The following is a 19,489-nucleotide window of genomic DNA, read 5'->3' as shown; positions in this document are numbered from 1 at the left end:
TATATTTTTAATTGTCCACTTAATATACCTTTTTCATAAAGACGACTTTATTGGTATTATCATCAGTTGATTTAAATAAAAGAAATTATTTTATCGACTATAAAAAAGGTTAGTGCTCTAAAGTTTTGATTTAATAAATAATTACCAGTTTGTTTATAAGTTTTTGGAGTAAAAAATTAAAAACAATGTCAATGATATCACAAGCTGTCTTTTCTACTCTCCGAAATATCAAACAAAATTTATTAACTCCAGCTATAGTCACACATAATCATGGTAAAGTTATAAACAAATTATTTAACTTAGACATTCAATAAAAATTATGCTATAAGTAGCAGTCACTTGATTAGTGCCTCCGGATTTTTTAATTATTTTTATCAAACAAATTTTTTTCAAAAAAAGTTTTAAAAATTGCATTTTTAATTTTTTAAAATTTCTACATGTGAAATTTTTTGTTTTATTTTTTTAAAAATAATTTTTCAATAAAAAAAAATTCTAAAAATTTTTAGATGTCGGCTAACTTAATTTTTATATAAAAGTTGGATGATAATTGATGAAATTTTTTATTATTTTACAGTCGTTGTCAGAAATAAAACGAGAAATACACGTTCAACGACACAAAATCGAGGTGGTAATAAAACAAGACCATATCATAGGGGTTGGAAATGTCAGGATGGTGAAGTTGTTACTGGAGGAACTCTTTTAGCTACTCAATTAATACCCCGATGGCATCCTGGTCTCAATGTAATTTAATTTCTTTATTCATGAGTTTTAAATAATTATTGATTCTTTATTAATAATTATTTTTTACTTTCTACAGGTTGGATTTGGTAAGAATGGAACTCTCTTTGCAATCGTACCAGGAAAGGTAGTTGTCACATGTGAAAAGTGTGATCTTAACTGGAACCACACTTGGGTACAAAGACACTACTCTGATAGAAAAGGCGAAGTTATCTACAAAAAACATTTCAATATTATACCAGAAAAACAGCACGACCGTTTTAAATTGGTTGATGCAATTTAAATATAAATGTAGTTGGTAAATAATTTGGAATAAATTTTGTTGATTATAAAGGATGTAAATATTTTATTTATTATACATAATTACAGTAAGCCTTATAAATTAATAATCAAATCATATTTGAATTATCATATTGGAATGACTGATAAGCAACTTTATTGTCGTCAGAAAAATAAGCGTATACTTGAGTTTTTCTCACATGACAAGCAACTCTGCATTGACCAGTTAGATTAAGAATTGGAATTTCCTCGTCTATGTCCATGCATGAAACTATAAATTGTGAATGAAACATTACAGGATCGCCTGAAATTTAAATTGATACTCAATTATCAAAGCGGGTTACTAAAATTGGAATTATGTAGCTAGGAGTGATGATGTCATGTTACCTGGATAAACGAGATAATCACCACCAAATTTTTCTCCAAGAGTTAAATAACATCCTTTTTTCCAGAAATCTTTGAACACCTCACATCGTAACTTTTCTTGGGCAGTTTGAGGATAATTCCATTCAACTTCTCTTACATCAATATTCCAAGGATAAACTGCAATGATTTTAATTCTTCATTATTTATATTGTAATTGCAATATTTAAAAATATTAATTCATCTTACTGGTGTGTATTTGAACCAGAGAATCATCTGGATCAAGTTTTGGATATTTGCTAAGTTGTTCAGCCAAAAGAGCATCTCGATCTATCTCAACTCTTTTTACCGCCTCAGCTGTGGCATCATCCAAAGTCTTCTTCATACTTTTTTTAGAAGTATTCAATCCTAAACTTTTGCGCTTTTTACCTTCAATAATAGAATCAATTTTCTCGAGTATCTAAAAAAAATTATTTACTTGTAATTTTTATTAATTTTCACATGTGAAACCTTTTAATTAAATTTTTTTTTATAATAATTTAACTGCTATAAAATTCTAAAATAATTTTTAATATCTGTCGACTTCAGTGTCATTTCAAATAATTGTATTTTAATAGTTGGAGATATGAAGTTAATTTTGAATAATTTATATCTAATTATTCTCGAGTACTAATAATCAAAGTGAAATAAAAAATTGTACAAACTTGTTTCTTTTTTCCATCTTTCAGAGCAGCCTCTTGCTCTTTAAATATTTTCTTCCTGAAGTTTTCAAAAACTTTCCTCATATCATCATCGGGCTCTTGCCTCAAGCTAGGATATTCAACAAGCCGAGCAATTTTATTTTCCAGCAATATAGTTACTTCTTCTGGTAGTATCATCAGAGGTAATCCTTGCATTATTTCTTGCCGAGGAAGAGTGTGTGGGCATCCAATTGTTGCTCCAATTATACGGTGTTCTCTTCTCAATGTCAGCCAATCTGAAATAAAATAAATTCTTGATTATCAATAAACAATTAAAGTTTCATAAGCATAAAAATAAAATAAAAATACCTTCAGCGCTCCAAACAAAAACATTTCCATTTGAAATTACTAAATCAATCATTTTTAATTTATTTCAATTTCTTCTTAAAATTAAAATAACATTATTGTTGTTAAAAATTAATTAAATCCTTTATGAAAATTTATTTTTTGGTTTAATTATAATAAATACAGTAGTTATTTAATATGATGTCGATTAGTATGGTATAGATGGAGCTAATTGTAATTTCCACCACACAAAGTACGACTTAAAAGGCGCAATTATCGTGTCCGTTCTCATAGCAGGCCGTAGTTCGCCATTTTTGTCTACAAGGCAAGTCGCAGTGTCCAGTTGTGTGTGTAAAATTATATCCTCTTTTCCGCGTTAGTCCAAGTAATTATCTAAAAGTAATAGTAATATTAAATTTTTAGCATAAAATAAGTATTCACTAAAATAATCAAGAGACTGATAATGAATCAGTCACGTAATTACACATCTTTATTGAATCCAAGTTACTTACAAAATGCTCAAAATGCCTCGAGTGCAAATGCAGCTGCGGCTGCCGCGGCCGCTGCTGCTGCGGCTGTTTCTGCTGCTATTGCTAATGGAACAGCATTGAACAGTTCATTATGCTCCAAAAAAAGAGAATCTGAAGGTATTTAATTATTAATAATATTTAATTACAATTGTAAAAATTACTGTGATAAAATATTGGAGCTTAAATTAAAATTATATTTTCAGATGATGTTAAATCGGAGAAAGAATCAAAAGAGGAGCGTCGTAAAAGGAGGAAGACGAGATGGGGTGGTAGTGAACATGATAAAACATTTATTCCTGGGATGCCTACTGTCCTACCCACAAACTTGACTGCTGAACAGGAACAAGCTTATCTCTGTAAGTTGGCTCATTAATTTAATTACTTAGTCCATTATTTAATTTTTTTTTTCCCTTTTAATTTTAATTATGATTATTATCAGTTATCTTTTTTTTAATTTTTTTTTTTTTTTACTGTAATTACTCTAATATAACTTTATACTTACAAGTATTTATTATTAAGCTTTTAATTAATTTTATATATTTTTTTAATGCATAATTTTCGATTTAATGTTTATAATAGTTATACTTGTGCTTTGAAATGATTATTACTATAATGAAAATATTATTGAGGTAAGAATGTTTCCATGTATATTGAATTTTACAATTCAATATACATTAAATGATAACCTGACGGTATGTGTGGTACTTTTATAGTATTAAAAAAAAAAATTAATATTTATTAATGCAAATTTATTTCATTTGGCAGAAAAAAAATTCGTAATGTTTACTTATTGGTAATAAATTAACTGAGATACCTCACATGCTTCAGATAATAATGGAAACCAATATTTAGGTTTATAAAATGTATAAAGTATATTTAGTATATCAACATTGTCTAACTATTGGGGTTTCTGCCCCCTCTAACCCATTGGTTTACAGTTCAGCTGCAGATTGAGGAAATCAGCAGGAAACTAAGGACCGGAGATCTGGGGATTCCACTTAATCCTGAGGAAAGGTTTGAATGAAAACAATACATACAACAAAGTGACCATAATCTATCTATACAACCTAGCGCCACTCAGCAGACTACAAATAAACGCTACTAAATAATGACTTTAAAGGCGATGGCTAAAATTAAGGATATTAAAAACAATTGATATATCGATGACTCAATTCAATCTATTAAAATGCCAAGGCTCAGATTTATTCTTCACAAACACAAGCAAATGATGAATTATGATAATATTGGTTTGCCCAAATCAATTTATATTTTTTATTAATTCCTTTTTTTTTTTTTTTTGTTTTTTTTTAAGTGTTTAAACTACACTGCCTACAAGCTGTTAGGCATCGATTACTGGGGACTATTGTTATTATCATTTATAATCGCGTTTATTACATCAATTTACACTTTATCAATTATCTTTTACTTTCTCAAACGGATTGATATTTATTATTTAATTTTCCTCTGTAACTCTACTGCCCATTTAAAATCAAAAGTCAGTTTCGATTACTAATTTTTCTTTTTTTGTAAAAAAATTTTATGAGTAAATACCGCTAGGTTTTTATACACTAATAACTAATTTAAAATATTTAACGAGCTAATTACAGGAAAAAAAAATTAAGTTAAAAATTTTACATTCAATTGATTATTACTTTCAGGTACATCTTAATTATTTCATTAATTCTATCCTTTGTTAATTTTTTTTAATCAATTGATTTATTCCAATAGGACATTACTGTAATATTTATTGTGATTATTGTAGCAGGACCTGTTGCTCTATTTTAATCATCGTTAGTATTTATTTAAATTAAAATTTACAATCAAACTAATTAATAATGATGATAATAATAATAATGAAACATATTAGGTATTTTTCTAATAATCACAGGATTTATCTTAGCAGCTGACATCATACCCAAATCCGCCGTGTACAATCGTGCAGTCTTCCAGTGGTTTATCTACAATTAAATATAGAAAAAAAAAATAAATGTTCAATCACACTATTATATTCACAGCAAGTGTGACTCCTTATACTTAACGTTAAAACACGGGCAATGTTGGAAATTTTTTTTAACTCAAACTAATATCAATAATAGTTATAGATGAATAATAATTACCATGACAATACTATTTTTTAATTAATAATTAATCACTTTCCGACATAGTCAGCGTTTATCCGAGTATCGAAGTTACAACTGTACATCATTTTGCTTTGTATAATTTTTTTAATTACTATAATTTAAAAACTTTTTTTTTTTAACGAGCCTTTCTTATTTTTTCAATTCGATCTGCGATTAGCATATCATTGATTCAGGCTAAATCAATAGAATCAGGTCGCTTGTATAATAGTACCATCTTAGTATCGACATTGTTGCATGACAGTTATATATTTTTTTTTCAGATCACCCTCACCTGAGCCTATTTACAGTAGTGACGGTAAACGGTTGAATACCAGAGAGTATCGTACAAGACGTAAATTGGAAGAAGAACGACATAATCTTATTCAGAAGATATTAAAAATAAATCCTGACTTTAAGCCTCCGCCAGATTACAAGTAAGTACTTCATTCAACAAAATCAATTGTTGTTTTTATTTTATAAAAATTTTTTTTTGTTAATATTCACGGCAATATTAATTACTTATTAATTTTAGGCCTCCAATAATTCGTGTTCATGATAAAGTTATGATACCACAAGAAGAGCATCCGGATATTAATTTTGTAGGACTACTTATTGGACCGCGTGGAAACACTTTGAAATGTAAATACTTCATTTTTGTTTAATATTTTTTAGAGACTTTAAGGATTTTGAGAACGATTTTTCAAATGAGTTAATTTTTCAGCTATGGAAAAAGAAACCGGTGCTAAAATTATTATCCGAGGTAAAGGATCTGTAAAAGAAGGCAAAGTTGGCAGAAAAGATGGACAACCTCTGCCAGGTGAAGATGAACCTTTGCATGCATACATTACTGCCAATAATTTGGAAGCTGTTAAGAAAGCAGTTGAACGAGTGAGTATACTTTGATGGATTAAATATTTAACCATTTAATTTGAATTGATTTAATTTAATAAAAAATTTTTATTACAGATCCATGAGATAATTAGACAGGGTGTTGAAGTACCCGAAGGACAAAATGATTTGAGACGCAATCAATTACGTGAATTAGCATTATTAAATGGAACTTTGCGTGAGAACGATGGTCCGCGCTGTACGAATTGCGGAGCTTCCGATCATAAATCATGGCTGGTAATTATTCACCCTACTATTAAATATTAATAAAAAAATATAATACATCGGTATTAACATTTTTTAAAAATTATTTCAGTGTCCTGATAAACCAAATGTTACAAACAACATCGTGTGTTCAAGTTGTGGTGGTGCTGGTCATATTGCACGTGATTGTCGATCGAAGCGTCCAGGTCAAGGTGGACCAGCAGCCGCAGGAATGACCGGAATGGGTCTAGCTGGAGACAAAGCCAAGATCGATGAAGAATATATGTCGCTTATGGCTGAATTAGGTGAAGGTCCACCACCAGACCGGTCTAAATCAACACCACGGACTAATGCGACCGCGAATCCCAATTATCCGGGATTATTCGATCGTCAACAAACACCAAGAGCTCTGATGGCGTCACCAGCGCATCCACCACCGCAAATGATGCAAGGTGGACCACCACCGATGATGCCACCGCCTGGTATGGCTCCACCACCTTGGACTCCTCAAGGCGATCCTAACGGAATGAATGGAATGAATATGCAATGGCAACAACAGCCAGTCAGCATGCCTCCGCCGCCAGGTGTTATGCAGCCACCGCCTCCACCACCGGGATCTGCGCCAACTCAGACAAATATTCCACCGCTGATGCCATGGATGGCTGGAAACAATCAGCCTCCTCCACCGGGACAAATGCCTCCAACGCAAATGCCGCCACCGGGTATGGGAATCCCACCTTGGCAACAGGCTCAGCAAGCAGCCATGAGACCACCACCTCCAGGCACTGCTCCTCCTCCTGGCTATCCAGGTTGGCAACAGCCTCCCATGGGCAGTTGGCCTCCGGCTGCACCCGTCCCTCCACCACCGCAGCCGCAACAAAACCCCGCGCCTCCTGGCATCGATCTTAATTCATTACCAACTCTTTTGGCTCAGCCACCACCACCTCCACCGCCAACTAGTTAGTCGATGGAATTTTAATAAATTAAATAATTGTAGATTTTCACAATTTTATTATTAAATTAATAAAATTGAATTAAAATGATAGAATTAATTAATTTTTGTGTATTCGTAAAATTGAAATGTGTTTTCAAAAAGTTATAAATTTTCAATCATTGGCAAATTTAATTATTTTCTTTAAATATTATTATAAACGATAAGTAATGTACTACACATATTATTTTATCAATTTGTTGCACGCAATTATCTTTTATCGCAATTAGTTTAATTTTGTTATAAAATAGAATACATATTAATTATATAATTACTATTATTTCATATTGGCATGTATGACTATATTTTAGTTATATATTTCTACATTAATACGAAACTTTTATTAATCGTCATGTGTACTGTGAGAATTATACTCAATAAAATCTCTTGATTCGTTTTCACATAAAATTATATTTATTGTTTACCGTCCATAAACTATGAAAATTATTAATTATTTTTAGATTAAATAATTTTTTCCAGTATTTTAAAAATTTAAATTATAGTTAAGGTATGCGCGCGCCACCTTGATATCAAGAATTTCTAATACAGTATATTTTGTTGAACCCAACCTTCAATTGAAAATTTATGTTTGTCAACACGTGGTCTACTGAATTGAACTAGCTTGTGAGTAAAAATATAATAATAATTTATAGAAGTCAACATTAATTATAATTTGTTCATATATCAAAAGTTTTGTTGCTAAAAATGTTGATTTATAATTTTAAGCATATTATCAAATCAAATAACTTCTGTCATAATTTTCTGGTCAATTTTATTTAGGTTATATTTAATTAAACTTTATAAAATAATTTTTTTAGCATGATGAAGTCTGAAACCAGTGAAAAATTAACTGAAGAACAAGAAAAAGTCTTGTATGTTCGCTTACCACACACCATAAAAAATGTAGACCAAGTACAAGAGTTATTTGTAGGTGACTTTAAAGTTAAGTTACCTAGAAAGTCAGGAAGGCATTGTCATGTCATTTTTTCAAGTATTGAGGAGAAAATGACGAATTTAAAAGCTATTAAAGATAAATTAATAAATGGTAAACGAATAGTCGCCTATCCTCCGAAAGTCAAGTCTACTAAAGATATAAAAATTAAACCGGATAAAAAAGTTGTCATTCCTATACCCAAAAAGCCTGCTAAAAAATTAACAAGAATGTAAGTATTTTTTTAAACAACTAAATTAAATTCATCAATCGGCATATTAATAATTTTTATTATTAATTATAGTTTATTCGTGTGTAATATCAACCCGGTAACAAAATTACACGAGGTTCAAACAGCTTTCGAAGGAGTTAAGACAATTACATTTATCAAAGGTCCAATTAAAAATACCAAGTAAGTTTATTTTTTAATTATTTATTTATTTATTTATTTACATTTTTTACTAACTAATTATTTGTATAATTTATTTAGACAAGCAATTATAAAACTCGAAGACGCTAAAGTAGCTGCTGAGTACTTAACAAAAGAAAGACCGGCACCTATTTTACATGGTCATAAATTAGTGATAAAAGCTGACACAAGAAAGCAAAACAAAAAGAAAAAATCTCCTGGTCTGAAAGTGTGGGACGGCGAAGTTGATATCACAGATAAGGTAGTGTTTAAGGACAGTAAAGTTAAAAACACAAAAAAAAAGAATAAAAATAATAAGAAAGACACCGTGCCGGTGCTTTCCATTGCAAGCGAAGAAATAGATGCCGAGTCTGGACTCAAGGTGTGGGATGGAGAAGAAGATATCACTGAAATAGTTGAATTTAAAGAAAAAGCACCTGTTAAAAAGACCCGTAAGATTAAACAGACTTAATTGAGGAGTAATAGAAAATTATGTAAGAATTCGAATTATTTATAATAAAATTTTTTTAACTGTAAGTAAACTTATTGGTAAATATTTCAATTGAATCAAGGTGATAATGGATGAACTTGAGCTTTAGGTTTCTTTTTGCGTGTTAGTTTCCACATTAAGTAACCAAGGTAATAGAAAAATTCGAATATCGAAACGAAACTGCACCCAAGAAATAAGCTGAAGACATCGCCGAGAGAAGCTATTTAAAATTTAATTAATTATAATCTTCATAAATGATAATTAAAATTTATTAAAAAAATTTACTTACATACTAAGTTAATCCATGATAGTACTAATTCTCGACTTTGTAGCATAAAGGTCAAGCTTGCGTACCCAATATGAATAGCAGTGGGATTTTTATACTCCAAAGATGTTTGGCTAGTAATAATAATTATTTATAATTTATTAATATATTATAAATAATTTATTATTCATAAAAAGCTTATTAAATATTTTTATTTTAATTAATACTGTAATTATTGAAATTAACACTTACTAAAAATCCGCGGGATTATGCTCAGCAGCAATGAAGTCTAATGACGATGTTGAGACCTTGAATGTAGTACCTTCACAATCAGGTTTGCATCCACATTGTTTATCTCGAAAGTTCAAATCTTCATACTTTGATTTGTGCTCTACTAAACAGGGAACATGAGTCAAATTGCAGATCGTGTCATTGGAATAAATAATAGACGCGTAGAACGGTACGCAGTCACAGTAATTGCGAATTATTTTTTCACGACACTTTACGTAACAATTATCTGCGCGGTACAGAGAATCCGGTTTTGACATACAACAGTCTCTTTCTTCAACCGGAAGGTCTCGGATTTCTTGGCTGACAATGAGTTGAGTCCCTTTAAAAGCTCCTATTACTTCCTGCCGAAATCCTGCAACGAACTCTTGGGCTGATGGACCAGGATACGTATTCCGTTCATGGATAATTATTTTAGTACCTTGCCCGAACATAGAAAAGCTTAATCGGTCTTCTTTAGGATAAGATTTTACTAGTACGGATAAAGTAAAATCCATGCCAAAATCAGGACTCCTAAATTCTGGCAAATTTTTGTATCTGTGTGGTAACAAATGTAATAATTAATCATTGTATTTAATGATAAAATTAGTCAGTAGTAAAGTTTTAAATTGTTTTGTTGCGTAAGATGAATATGATGAATAATTAAGACTAATAAATTACCATAAATCTTAACTTTGTGCGGACAAAAGTATATTTATAATTGATTCCATCATCAGTGCAAAGAGTGGCTAAAATTTTTTGCAGACTAGGTCAAGGAGTACTGTATAAGCATCTGAGTAGTAAAGATTAAGAGATTGTACGAGTACCTTTCTTCCCCATTATACCGAGCGTAGTTGTATGAACAACAAAGACCGTAAGGTGTTAAAGTTGATGTCAGCAACTCTTCACAAGGTGTTATTTCCATTTCAAATCTACATAAGACAATAAAATCTTCACACGGTAAGCTTACTATTTTGAATAATTCAAGAAGCGAAAAATTATTCGCGTTTAAAAATCGCTGAAGCCTTTGTGTTTGATTAGGATATCTGTTCGTTGGTATCAAGGCTTCCCGAAGAAAAACAAGGTTTTTTATTAAATCTTGAAGCGTGTAATCCTTAGGCCAGCGTCTGAAATTTATTAGTCATTATCAGTGATCATTAAAGTCAGGAAATTCGTGGTATCTACGTGGTAAAATTCATATATTTAGATATATATTTGGAACTTTTAAATACCACGAATTTCCTGGCTCTTATCATTATCACTTCTTAACTAATTTTAAATAATTTGTTGCAAGTTACATAGTTCCAGTAGTTAAAGCCTCTTCAATGCGATGCAAAGAAGCGATGGTTGAGTGGCAATAAGTGATAGCAGGAAATGAAAAATACCAAGACGGGTATTGATTACTTATAACGAGTGTTCTCATATTTGCTGCTTTGTGTCTTATGTAAAATTTTTGAGCTAATTGGGTAGCTGATATCACTGACAGAATAATTACTAGTGTCCAAAAAATCCTAGTCAACAAAAAAAATATTTTATTTTTATTTAATGTTTTTGATATGTATTTTTTTTTAAAGAACATAAAAAAAAAAGTTGAATATCACAATTTTCTAAAAAATTTATAAAATTTGTTAAAATTGTGATAATCAACTTTTTTTTTTTTTTAATTGTTCATTTTTTTATGAATTAAAAAAAAATATATCAATAAAATCAAATATAAATTTTATTCAAAAAAATAAAAATTAAAATGGTGGACCCCACTTGTAAATAATTACCAAATATTTAAATTAGTACAGCAGAGACATTTGAATTTTCGTAAAAAAAATAAATACATACTTTCCCCAAGTTGACTTGACGTGAACAGTATATTTGAGCCCATGTACAGTTGAAATAGCTGCAAATTCTTTGTAAGTTTCAGAGATGGTATTGCAAACACTTTCATCTTCTTTGGGAGTGTCTTCAAAATTTCTTTGAAAATTTTTATTCCTCACAGAAGCCAACGGCGGGCGTCTGAATCGTGGCTCGTACATTGTAAACAATAAAGTAAGTACTGCAATATTCTCTTTAAATCGATGCATATGTGTAAATAATTTATCAGGAGGTTTGAGTAAATCATGCGATCAGATAATCTAGACTTACTTTTATTCCAGATCTCCATAACGATAACGAATTTTAAATGAAATATTAAATACAGAAGCTCGGTAAAGTAGTTTTTGCTGAGAGAGAGCAAGTACCATCGATCGAGCGAGGCTGGAGAGTGTGTGATAACCAGTTGCGGATATGTGACATAAAGTGACAAGGAGAGTAAAATGTAATACGCGCATTGGCAAAAACAGCGAAGAGTGAGAGAGCTGGAGGTCGAAACTGAGCGACGAGAGGAATCAAGAGTCAAGAGGGTATAAAGCTATTTTCTATCCGTACATCAAAATGTCATGGCAGCTTGCACAGTGTATTTTAAAAAAGCTGAGTACTGTTTGTTAAACAATGTGTTGTTATTTTGTTTTTAAGGTTAAGAGCAGATTGTTGATGATTATCGAGTGGATATGAGCTATTTATTGTTAAAAATGTTTCTGTGCGTATGTAAATTGCCGGCAAGACGTTCAAAGTCCATGTTTGTGAGGACTAACCTAAAACCATCATGCTCAGCACTACCTTTGGATTTTAAATGTCGGAATTAATCAGCTATTTTAAAATGATATGTCGCTTTTATCTCGGACGTACCATGGATTTATTTAATGTAATTATGATAATCTCTATACAAATACATGCTAAGTAAATAGATAAAAAATATATGTTTAATAGAGGGAATAATTTTATTAGCAATGGCAATGACGTTTAATAAAAAAAATGTATCTCTACAAGTAGGCTATCAGCAATGGTAATAATAATGGTGATGGTAAATTTGTGAGTAAAATTAAAAATAGTGATGAGACTTGAATTTGTGATTGCAATTGGCTATGAAGAATTATTCAAAGATATATAGAAGTTTTAAATACGTAATTGCAGAGTGTGCATATACGTATTATTATTATAAAAAGCGGATGCTACGTGTCGTATTTTATAGTGTCGAAGAGTCAAGTACTTCGACGACTACTGAATATTCTGCTTCGATTTATCAAAGGTAACCCTTTTTTTTTTTTTTTTTTTTTAAATTTATATTTATATTTGCATTTTATTGAATTTTTAAATTCACTTTCATACTCCAAAGTTTCAATATTAATTTTTTAATAATATTTTAGAAAATTTCATGAATAATTTACTCCAGCTTAAAGCTAAAGAAGATAAATTATTACTTAAAAGAGATATCTCTTTTTATAAAAAATTATTCAATTTAATGAAATAAAAACTAAGTACTGTTATGATAGTTTAAATAAGATGTAATAAAGTAACTCTCGTGTCTGTGATTTATTTAAATTGGTCCGTTGTCATATGACCGAGAAGAAACAATCAGTAGTCTGTTTGAAATGATTCACTTTATAATTATTTTATTACTTTTTCTGTTACAGCAATATCTCGCAATGGAGTCAATTTTCAACTAGCATAATTCAATCGCCATGTCTACTGAGATTAACAATATTTGCAATTATTTTTTATTATAAATATTGCAATGCATTTTCAATATAGCACAGTGATTTCAAATAATTATATTATTATTGATAATAATATAACTAATTATAGTAATAATAAACAAGAGACAATACTATTAGCTTAATGTAATCGTGAGTGTAAAATAACACAAGTTAAATATTTAAACTAATATAAAAAATAAATATGCAAGCCAAAAAACGGTACTTATTACTATTTGTCACTTGCGCGTTTCTTGGCTACTGCTACTTCGGAGGTTACAGATTAAAAAGTAAAAGACGTAACGAAATAACGCACGATTACTGGGATAAATTGCCGTCGTATTTATCTATTAACGAAGAATTTTATGATAAAGATCTCAAAATTTCAAACAGTAAATTATCAGTAGTCCATCCTGCGAGACAATGTCGCATGGAGACATGTTTCGATTACACAAAGTGCAAGCAAGGATTTTTTGTCTATGTATATCCTATCGAAGACACTATCAGTCCTCTCTACCAAAAAATATTAAATGTTATCACTGAATCTCGCTACTACACGAGTGATCCAACGCGTGCTTGTATACTTGTGCTGGCGCTGGACACGCTGGATCGCGATCCGCTTTCTACGGAGTTTGTTCACAATTTACCATCAAAGCTAATGCGTCTGCCTTACTGGAACGAAGGACGGAACCATCTGATATTTAATTTATACTCGGGTACCTGGCCAGATTACATAGAAGATGCCCTGGCGTTCAACATTGGATACGCGATGCTGGCCAAGGCCAGTATGTCCATCAGTATGCTCAGGCCGAACTTTGATGTGTCTATTCCGCTGTTTGGAAAACAACACCCAGAACGTGGTGGTGAACCTGGCCAAGCGGCAGAGAATAATTTTCCAAGTAATAAAAAGTACCTCGCGGCATTCAAGGGTAAAAGATACGTACACGGTATCGGCTCGGAAACGAGAAATGCTCTCTATCATCTTCACAATGGGAAGGATCTGGTGTTTGTGACGACCTGCAGGCACGGTAAATCTTGGAGAGAACTTCAAGATGAACATTGTCAACAGGATAATCAAGAATATGATACGTAAGTTTATTATCATGATTTTTTTTTTATTATTATGAATTAATATTTTATTTTTAATATACATTTTATTGATTTTATTTTTTTTTTGCTATTTCAGGTATGACTATGAAGTCCTACTATTGAACTCAACGTTTTGTTTAGTACCGAGAGGACGTAGGCTTGGCAGCTTTAGGTTTCTGGAAGCTCTAAAAGCCGGATGCATTCCAGTTATTCTGAGCAATGGGTGGGCCTTAGCATTTCATGATCGTATCGACTGGAATCAAGCGGTTATATTTACAGACGAGAGATTGTTATTTCAAGTTCGTATAGTATTTTCTCTTTGTATATACATAGATATATATACACGTACATACTTTTTTTTTTTTTTCACCAATTTCTAACCATTTGTATATATTCCGTGACTAATATAATAATTTTATTTTTAGATTCCTGATATATTGCGTTCTGTTTCAAACACACAAATTCTAAAATTAAGACAGCAAACACAATTTTTGTGGGAGCGATATTTTTCTTCAATTGAAAAAATAATTTTCACAGTATTTGAAGTAAGTTACTATTAATTAGATTTTTAAAATCAACTGTTAATAAATTTTTATTATTCATATTATTAATATTTAAAGAATATTCGTGAGCGATTGCCGTGGGAAGGATCACGCGAAAAACTCATTTGGAACACATATCCTGGTGCATTGGCCATCCTGCCTCAATTCGCTGACAGTCAGCAGGAGCTTCCGTTTTCGAACAATGATCCGGGCAATGCATTCACTGCCATTATTTATTCTCAGTTAGGATCTACGGCTGTTCTTTATCGCTTACTTCGAAGTGTTGCCAAGAGCAAATATTTAGATAAGGTATATATGCTGCTTGTGGGAATATATATGCGTACATATAAGATAACTTTTCATTATGAACTCGACCTTTGATAATCGATAAGCTATTATACATATTGCATGTTATTATTTATATTTATTCAGTTTCAATAATTATGAAAATCAATATCATAATTATTTTTTATGTTTACTCTTATAGATTATTTTAATGTGGAATTCCGACATTCCTGTACCGAGAAGGCCGCGTTGGCAAGGCATCAAAGTAACAATCACAGTGATAGTTGCGAGCAGTATTTCTCAACGCTTCTATCCCTATCCTCAGATCGAGACTAGTGCCATATTATCACTAGACGAAGACGTAACTCTCAATACCGACGAAATTGACTTTGCATTTGTCGTCTGGCAGTCATTTCCTGATCGAATTGTCGGATATCCAGCAAGATCTCACTACTGGGATGATTCCAAGGTTATTCATATCTTTAGAAAGTTTTTAATAACACTCAATACTAATTCATTTTTTTTATACTTATTTTTTTTTTTTTTTTTTTTTTTTGTAAATGATATATAATGCAATAGTTATATAATTATTTAATAACAAGTTGTATGCAATTACAGAGATCGTGGGGTTACACCAGTAAATGGACAAACGACTACAGCATAGTATTAACAGGGGCAGCTTTTTATCATCGTTATTACAATACGCTGTACACTGAATCGCTGAGCTCAACGTTGCACAAAACAGTCGAGCAGTCACAAAATTGCGAAGACATACTTATGAATTTTTTGGTGAGCCATGTGACACGACGGCCGCCTATTAAAGTGACTCAGCGTAAACTTTATAAAGACACTACGGCAGCTGGAATTAGGTAAGCATCAAGATTGTTCATTGAGCATGTTTCCTTTTAATTTATCTATATTACAGACCACTTAAGTCATTTATGATTTTAATAATCTTAATATTTGTGGCCTTGGCTTGATTTATTTATTTAAAAATTTTTTTCCAGATCCTCGTGGAATGACCCAGATCACTTTACACAGCGTCAGACCTGTATGAATACTTTTGTAGCCGTTTTCGGTTACATGCCTTTGCTGCGCTCCAACATGAGACTGGATCCTGTGTTGTTCAAAGACCCGGTTAGCAATTTACGTAAAAAGTACCGACAAATTGAACTAGTTAGTAACTGAATGAACGAACAATCAAATAAATGGAGAACAGTAAAATGATATAACAATTTTCCAATGAAGGATATTTGTCGGTAAAGCCATAATAGAATTGTCTATAGTAGACTCAGTATCGCGAGTGAACTGATAATTGTAATTATGACGGTGAGTGATGAGTTTTTGACAAAGACAATGCACTTTTTAATACGAATAAAATTTTTTTTTTGAGAATTTGTTACCCAGAGATTGATAACGATCAAAAATCATTTAAATCATTCCGCGACTTTGTTATAAATTTTTTCATCGCTAAATATAAATATATATATTAATATAAATATAAATATAATAATTTACGGTGAAATATATCCCGTGTGATATTTCATCAGGGCCATCTTATTAAGTTGTGTACATAAATAAAAATCGTTTCATAGCCATTATTATTAATAATAATAAAACAATATATTATTTAACAGATACGAGGAGTGTGTCGTGTTTTGCACCTCATCCAACAATTATGATGTCCTAGATAATTATCCTGTAATATCCTAGTCATTATTTAATCGCAGCTGTCTGGTAAGTTCCTACATATCCTTTTCATCTACAAAACTAGTTTTGATATTACAATTTTCTCCAGATCCACTAGATTATCCTACGCATATTTTACATCCGCAATTCCCTTTCCGATCTACGGGAAAAAAATAATACAAGAACAATCACCTGTGGTGTGACTAAAGTCACATAATAATATTTCACAAGTTAATGTATGCTTACTGTCCACAGAGCGACTTTTTAAACGATTTTTTTTCTCCTACTCATTACCCATATATAATCTCCAAGCAATCACTGATTGCGCGCACTGCGAAGGCCAATTGATATTAATTCCTGGCAGTGTTTAGTATGTTTTATTGCCGATAGATTTGGCGTGTGAAAAAAAGGCAAATACAATAAACTTTATACGAAAAATCACGTAACGGGCGTTGTATGGTGAACGGGCCGACTCTGGGTCCGTTTCGTCCCACGCTGGGGCGGTAAGTAAGAGCGGGAGGACACGAGCTAGCTCCCTTGCGAAAACCCCGTATAGTACTAACTTTATCTAAACACCGCTCCCATGATTTCTCAGCCGTCGAGACTTTTCTAGATAAGTCTCCTTGTTTTATTCTTATTTTATTGTCGTTGTTATAGTTGCTTACGTCGTAGTCGTAATTGTTGTTAGTATTATTGAATTGTTATTATTCAGGGTCATTGGAATAATAATTACTACAATTACGATTGCCGATCCAAAATGTAGCAAAATAATTGCATTTCCATGACAAATATGCGTGAGCGTTGACAATTATTCCATTTAAGTAGAAAATAGTCGTGGGACTCGGGCAATTAACCATCAACCAGGCTAAATGTAATGACATTACCTGGCAAATTTGGTAAACAATAATTACAAATTTTTTATTGTGAATAATTCGAAATATGCTAAAAGTGGCTAAAAGAAGAAAACAAAAATTTTTTATGACATCAAAGTTAGCAGTCACTTCACCATTTTTTAATATTTTTTTAACAAACAAATTTGTTTCAAAAAATTGCACTTTTATTTTTTTTTAATTTCTACTTGTCAATTTTTTTTTTTTTTAATTTTTTTTGCTACAATTTATTTGTTACAAAAACTTTTAAAATTATTAAATTTGAGTTTTTGGCGCCAAAAAAATTAAAAATTTAGTTCACCTCTTAGCCGCCAGAGGCGCTGAAACTCGAGCTTATTCCGTCGCGGCAATACAGTTGCTCAGAGCTTCTGACCGCGTTTCAGATTACACCCGTTGTTGAGTAGTACTCATCATTCGGATCATTGTTTATAATTTATACCAAAGCAATTAAAATCATTATGGTATTTGATAATAATTATTTTCCCTTTTTATTTTCGTCATTCAATAAATTTCAATTGAATGATTATCAAAGCAAGTTGTAGCAATATTATAATTAACAATAAGGATTCACGGAGTGATTTGAAAGCAGTAATTAACGTTTAGTTTAACTGAATAAAACCCGCCGGAATGGTAAGCAGCAGCCGTCACGCGTCAAAAAATTCTAATAAAAATCTAAAATCAAAGCAATACAACAATAAAATTATTAAAGAGAGTTGAATTGAAATATAATTAAGAAACAACGTGAAATAATATCGTAAGTATCGTAACCCCGTTTGACACAATATAATCAATCAATCTACCGGTTTTTAAAAGTGTTTATTTATATTTATCTATAATTTATTGTTCTTTTTATTCTATTTCTTAGATGATCTGGCTAGTGATCAAGTCACTCACTTGGAACATGAATAGATAAGATTGAAAAACAGCTACGGGAACTCTAAAAATGAAGTAATAACAAGAAATAATCTAAAGCTACCACTTATTATCATTTCCTCTCTGGAGCTCCTGCCTGAGAATCCACTCACCGTTTCGATGGTTAGATTTACCTGAGAGCAATCATCAAGGTAAAAAGAAAGGTTACTATATCTTAGGTAATGTGTGCAGTGGCCAGTTATTATACCACGACAAGACACGTATATTTTACATACGACATTATGTATTGTGTGTTGGTCGCTGTGGGAGTTTTGCTGAGGACTACGTAGTCTCACAGGATTCTATTTTACACTAGCATACTCCTGACAGCAATCTGCTCTGAAAAATATATGTAATTGAGTGTAGATCTGTTCAATGGACATCCGGTTATAAATATATACACACTGGATACTATAAATTAACGCTAATTCATATATGAGAATTTAGACAACTGCTTGTGCGGTTACTTAGCTCAGTCGTTGATAAAGGGGTTGAAAATGCCTGACTGTTAGTGCTAGGCTTAACCGAGACAATGCTCTCAGGCTGTCTCGCGTTGAAGGTACTCGTACTCCTTTATCCAGCAAAAGTAAAAGCGCAATGATTTAAAAGTTCACTGAGTACTTACCAACTATCAATGAACATTAAATGCGTATCAGAAATAACGTCTCAAGAGCTATTCAACAATTTAAACCGATTAGAGGGCTTTTAATACACCGCTTTGCGCGTGAACCGGGGCATAATAAATTACCCGGACGCTAACAGAGAATATATTCTGCGTGCATTAATCTCTCTATTTCCGTCTCTTTTTTTTTCGTCTCGACTTATCTCTCCGTCTCTTTAGTATCTTTTACTTTTTGTTGTTAATTTCCTCTTACTCTGGACTCTGGTAAATTCCAAATAAAAGGCATGTGATTGATTTATAAATTAAAGATTTAGTTTTAATTAAGTCCAGTCTAAAATACTGTCCAGTAATCATGATCAGTCTATAGTATACACTATTATGTGTAATGGGTGTGTTT

General features: G+C 31.4%; 7 protein-coding genes across 11 annotated transcripts in view; 5 read left to right on the top strand and 2 right to left on the bottom strand.

Annotated features, from left to right (window-relative positions):
* Positions 1-70: 70 nt before the first annotated feature.
* Mrpl27 (mitochondrial ribosomal protein L27) lies at positions 71-1,074 on the top strand. Its single transcript, XM_074247942.1, has 3 exons — positions 71-273; positions 575-741; positions 818-1,074. Exons 1-3 carry the CDS (start codon positions 186-188, stop codon positions 1,019-1,021), a joined length of 459 nt encoding a protein of 152 aa, XP_074104043.1. The 5' UTR covers positions 71-185; the 3' UTR covers positions 1,022-1,074.
* Tsen34 (tRNA splicing endonuclease subunit 34) lies at positions 1,057-2,606 on the bottom strand. Its single transcript, XM_074247938.1, has 5 exons — positions 2,430-2,606; positions 2,085-2,356; positions 1,630-1,840; positions 1,405-1,560; positions 1,057-1,321 (listed from the first exon to the last, which is right to left on the bottom strand). The coding sequence occupies exons 1-5, from the start codon at positions 2,479-2,481 to the stop codon at positions 1,128-1,130; spliced, it is 885 nt and encodes a 294-aa protein (XP_074104039.1). The 5' UTR covers positions 2,482-2,606; the 3' UTR covers positions 1,057-1,127.
* A 124-nt stretch (positions 2,607-2,730) lies between these two features.
* Positions 2,731-7,493, top strand: Sf1 (splicing factor 1). Its single transcript, XM_074247924.1, has 8 exons — positions 2,731-3,052; positions 3,139-3,291; positions 3,874-3,949; positions 5,337-5,489; positions 5,588-5,694; positions 5,777-5,943; positions 6,022-6,180; positions 6,260-7,493. Exons 1-8 carry the CDS (start codon positions 2,869-2,871, stop codon positions 7,109-7,111), a joined length of 1,851 nt encoding a protein of 616 aa, XP_074104025.1. The 5' UTR covers positions 2,731-2,868; the 3' UTR covers positions 7,112-7,493.
* Positions 7,494-7,643: 150 nt separating this feature from the next.
* On the top strand, positions 7,644-9,278 carry LOC141530681 (uncharacterized). 2 transcript variants are annotated; one of them, XM_074247941.1, is made up of 5 exons: positions 7,644-7,762; positions 7,957-8,301; positions 8,374-8,481; positions 8,560-8,972; positions 9,051-9,278. In XM_074247941.1, exons 2-4 carry the CDS (start codon positions 7,958-7,960, stop codon positions 8,948-8,950), a joined length of 843 nt encoding a protein of 280 aa, XP_074104042.1. In that variant the 5' UTR covers positions 7,644-7,762; position 7,957; the 3' UTR covers positions 8,951-8,972; positions 9,051-9,278. The 2 variants fall into 2 exon arrangements, with proteins under 2 accessions (XP_074104042.1, XP_074104041.1); XM_074247940.1 differs by lacking the exon at positions 9,051-9,278 and having other exon boundaries at positions 8,560-9,020.
* On the bottom strand, positions 9,046-11,527 carry LOC141530394 (sodium channel protein Nach-like). Its single transcript, XM_074247467.1, has 6 exons — positions 11,334-11,527; positions 10,799-11,011; positions 10,268-10,627; positions 9,486-10,073; positions 9,258-9,367; positions 9,046-9,188 (listed from the first exon to the last, which is right to left on the bottom strand). The coding sequence occupies exons 1-6, from the start codon at positions 11,525-11,527 to the stop codon at positions 9,046-9,048; spliced, it is 1,608 nt and encodes a 535-aa protein (XP_074103568.1).
* Positions 11,416-16,619, top strand: Ttv (exostosin glycosyltransferase 1 ttv). 3 transcript variants are annotated; one of them, XM_074247921.1, is made up of 10 exons: positions 11,416-11,540; positions 11,648-11,893; positions 12,006-12,618; positions 13,004-14,152; positions 14,250-14,451; positions 14,578-14,697; positions 14,773-15,003; positions 15,182-15,448; positions 15,598-15,848; positions 15,987-16,619. In XM_074247921.1, exons 4-10 carry the CDS (start codon positions 13,269-13,271, stop codon positions 16,165-16,167), a joined length of 2,136 nt encoding a protein of 711 aa, XP_074104022.1. In that variant the 5' UTR covers positions 11,416-11,540; positions 11,648-11,893; positions 12,006-12,618; positions 13,004-13,268; the 3' UTR covers positions 16,168-16,619. The 3 variants fall into 3 exon arrangements, with proteins under 3 accessions (XP_074104022.1, XP_074104023.1, XP_074104024.1); XM_074247922.1 differs by having other exon boundaries at positions 11,648-12,234; positions 12,318-12,618; XM_074247923.1 differs by having other exon boundaries at positions 11,648-12,234.
* The window catches only part of Cda5 (Chitin deacetylase-like 5), a 45,720-nt gene continuing 42,846 nt past the window's right edge, over positions 16,616-19,489 (top strand). Inside the window, exons 1-2 of one of the 2 annotated variants that reach the window (XM_074247918.1) lie at positions 16,616-16,716; positions 18,424-18,622. The gene's annotated coding sequence lies outside the window, so the exon portion shown is untranslated. Of the gene's footprint in view, positions 16,717-18,139; positions 18,313-18,423; positions 18,623-19,489 lie in introns of those variants that run through there. The other variant, XM_074247919.1, reaches the window with a different exon arrangement.

This window comes from Cotesia typhae, unplaced genomic scaffold (genome assembly GCF_013202065.1).
Source record: "Cotesia typhae breed Kobodo isofemale line unplaced genomic scaffold, CoteBio_Ctyphae contig_5, whole genome shotgun sequence".
NCBI lineage: Eukaryota > Metazoa > Arthropoda > Insecta > Hymenoptera > Braconidae > Cotesia > Cotesia typhae.
This window is presented reverse-complemented; position numbering and strand designations above follow the sequence as displayed.

What these genes read in the sequence shown, in the direction of transcription:
- Mrpl27 (XM_074247942.1), top strand. Translation starts at nt 186, where the DNA reads ATGTCAATGATATCACAAGCTGTCTTTTCTACTCTCCGAAATATCAAA. An exon ending in TATAGTCACACATAATCATG is followed by an intron (nt 274 to 574) that starts GTAAAGTTATAA and finishes ATTATTTTACAG; the next exon opens with TCGTTGTCAGAAATAAAACG. An exon ending in GATGGCATCCTGGTCTCAAT is followed by an intron (nt 742 to 817) that starts GTAATTTAATTT and finishes TACTTTCTACAG; the next exon opens with GTTGGATTTGGTAAGAATGG.
- Tsen34 (XM_074247938.1), bottom strand. Translation starts at nt 2,481, where the DNA reads ATGATTGATTTAGTAATTTCAAATGGAAATGTTTTTGTTTGGAGCGCT. An exon ending in AAGATGGAAAAAAGAAACAA is followed by an intron (nt 1,841 to 2,084) that starts GTTTGTACAATT and finishes AATTTTTTTTAG; the next exon opens with ATACTCGAGAAAATTGATTC. An exon ending in TGATTATCTCGTTTATCCAG is followed by an intron (nt 1,322 to 1,404) that starts GTAACATGACAT and finishes TTTAAATTTCAG; the next exon opens with GCGATCCTGTAATGTTTCAT.
- Sf1 (XM_074247924.1), top strand. Translation starts at nt 2,869, where the DNA reads ATGAATCAGTCACGTAATTACACATCTTTATTGAATCCAAGTTACTTA. An exon ending in ACAGGAACAAGCTTATCTCT is followed by an intron (nt 3,292 to 3,873) that starts GTAAGTTGGCTC and finishes ATTGGTTTACAG; the next exon opens with TTCAGCTGCAGATTGAGGAA. An exon ending in CCACTTAATCCTGAGGAAAG is followed by an intron (nt 3,950 to 5,336) that starts GTTTGAATGAAA and finishes TTTTTTTTTCAG; the next exon opens with ATCACCCTCACCTGAGCCTA.
- LOC141530681 (XM_074247941.1), top strand. Translation starts at nt 7,958, where the DNA reads ATGATGAAGTCTGAAACCAGTGAAAAATTAACTGAAGAACAAGAAAAA. An exon ending in GCTAAAAAATTAACAAGAAT is followed by an intron (nt 8,302 to 8,373) that starts GTAAGTATTTTT and finishes TATTAATTATAG; the next exon opens with TTTATTCGTGTGTAATATCA. An exon ending in GGTCCAATTAAAAATACCAA is followed by an intron (nt 8,482 to 8,559) that starts GTAAGTTTATTT and finishes TAATTTATTTAG; the next exon opens with ACAAGCAATTATAAAACTCG.
- LOC141530394 (XM_074247467.1), bottom strand. Translation starts at nt 11,527, where the DNA reads ATGTACGAGCCACGATTCAGACGCCCGCCGTTGGCTTCTGTGAGGAAT. An exon ending in GTCAAGTCAACTTGGGGAAA is followed by an intron (nt 11,012 to 11,333) that starts GTATGTATTTAT and finishes TTTGTTGACTAG; the next exon opens with GATTTTTTGGACACTAGTAA. An exon ending in CATAATCCCGCGGATTTTTA is followed by an intron (nt 9,368 to 9,485) that starts GTAAGTGTTAAT and finishes TATTATTACTAG; the next exon opens with CCAAACATCTTTGGAGTATA.
- Ttv (XM_074247921.1), top strand. Translation starts at nt 13,269, where the DNA reads ATGCAAGCCAAAAAACGGTACTTATTACTATTTGTCACTTGCGCGTTT. An exon ending in GATAATCAAGAATATGATAC is followed by an intron (nt 14,153 to 14,249) that starts GTAAGTTTATTA and finishes TTGCTATTTCAG; the next exon opens with GTATGACTATGAAGTCCTAC. An exon ending in ACTACGGCAGCTGGAATTAG is followed by an intron (nt 15,849 to 15,986) that starts GTAAGCATCAAG and finishes ATTTTTTTCCAG; the next exon opens with ATCCTCGTGGAATGACCCAG.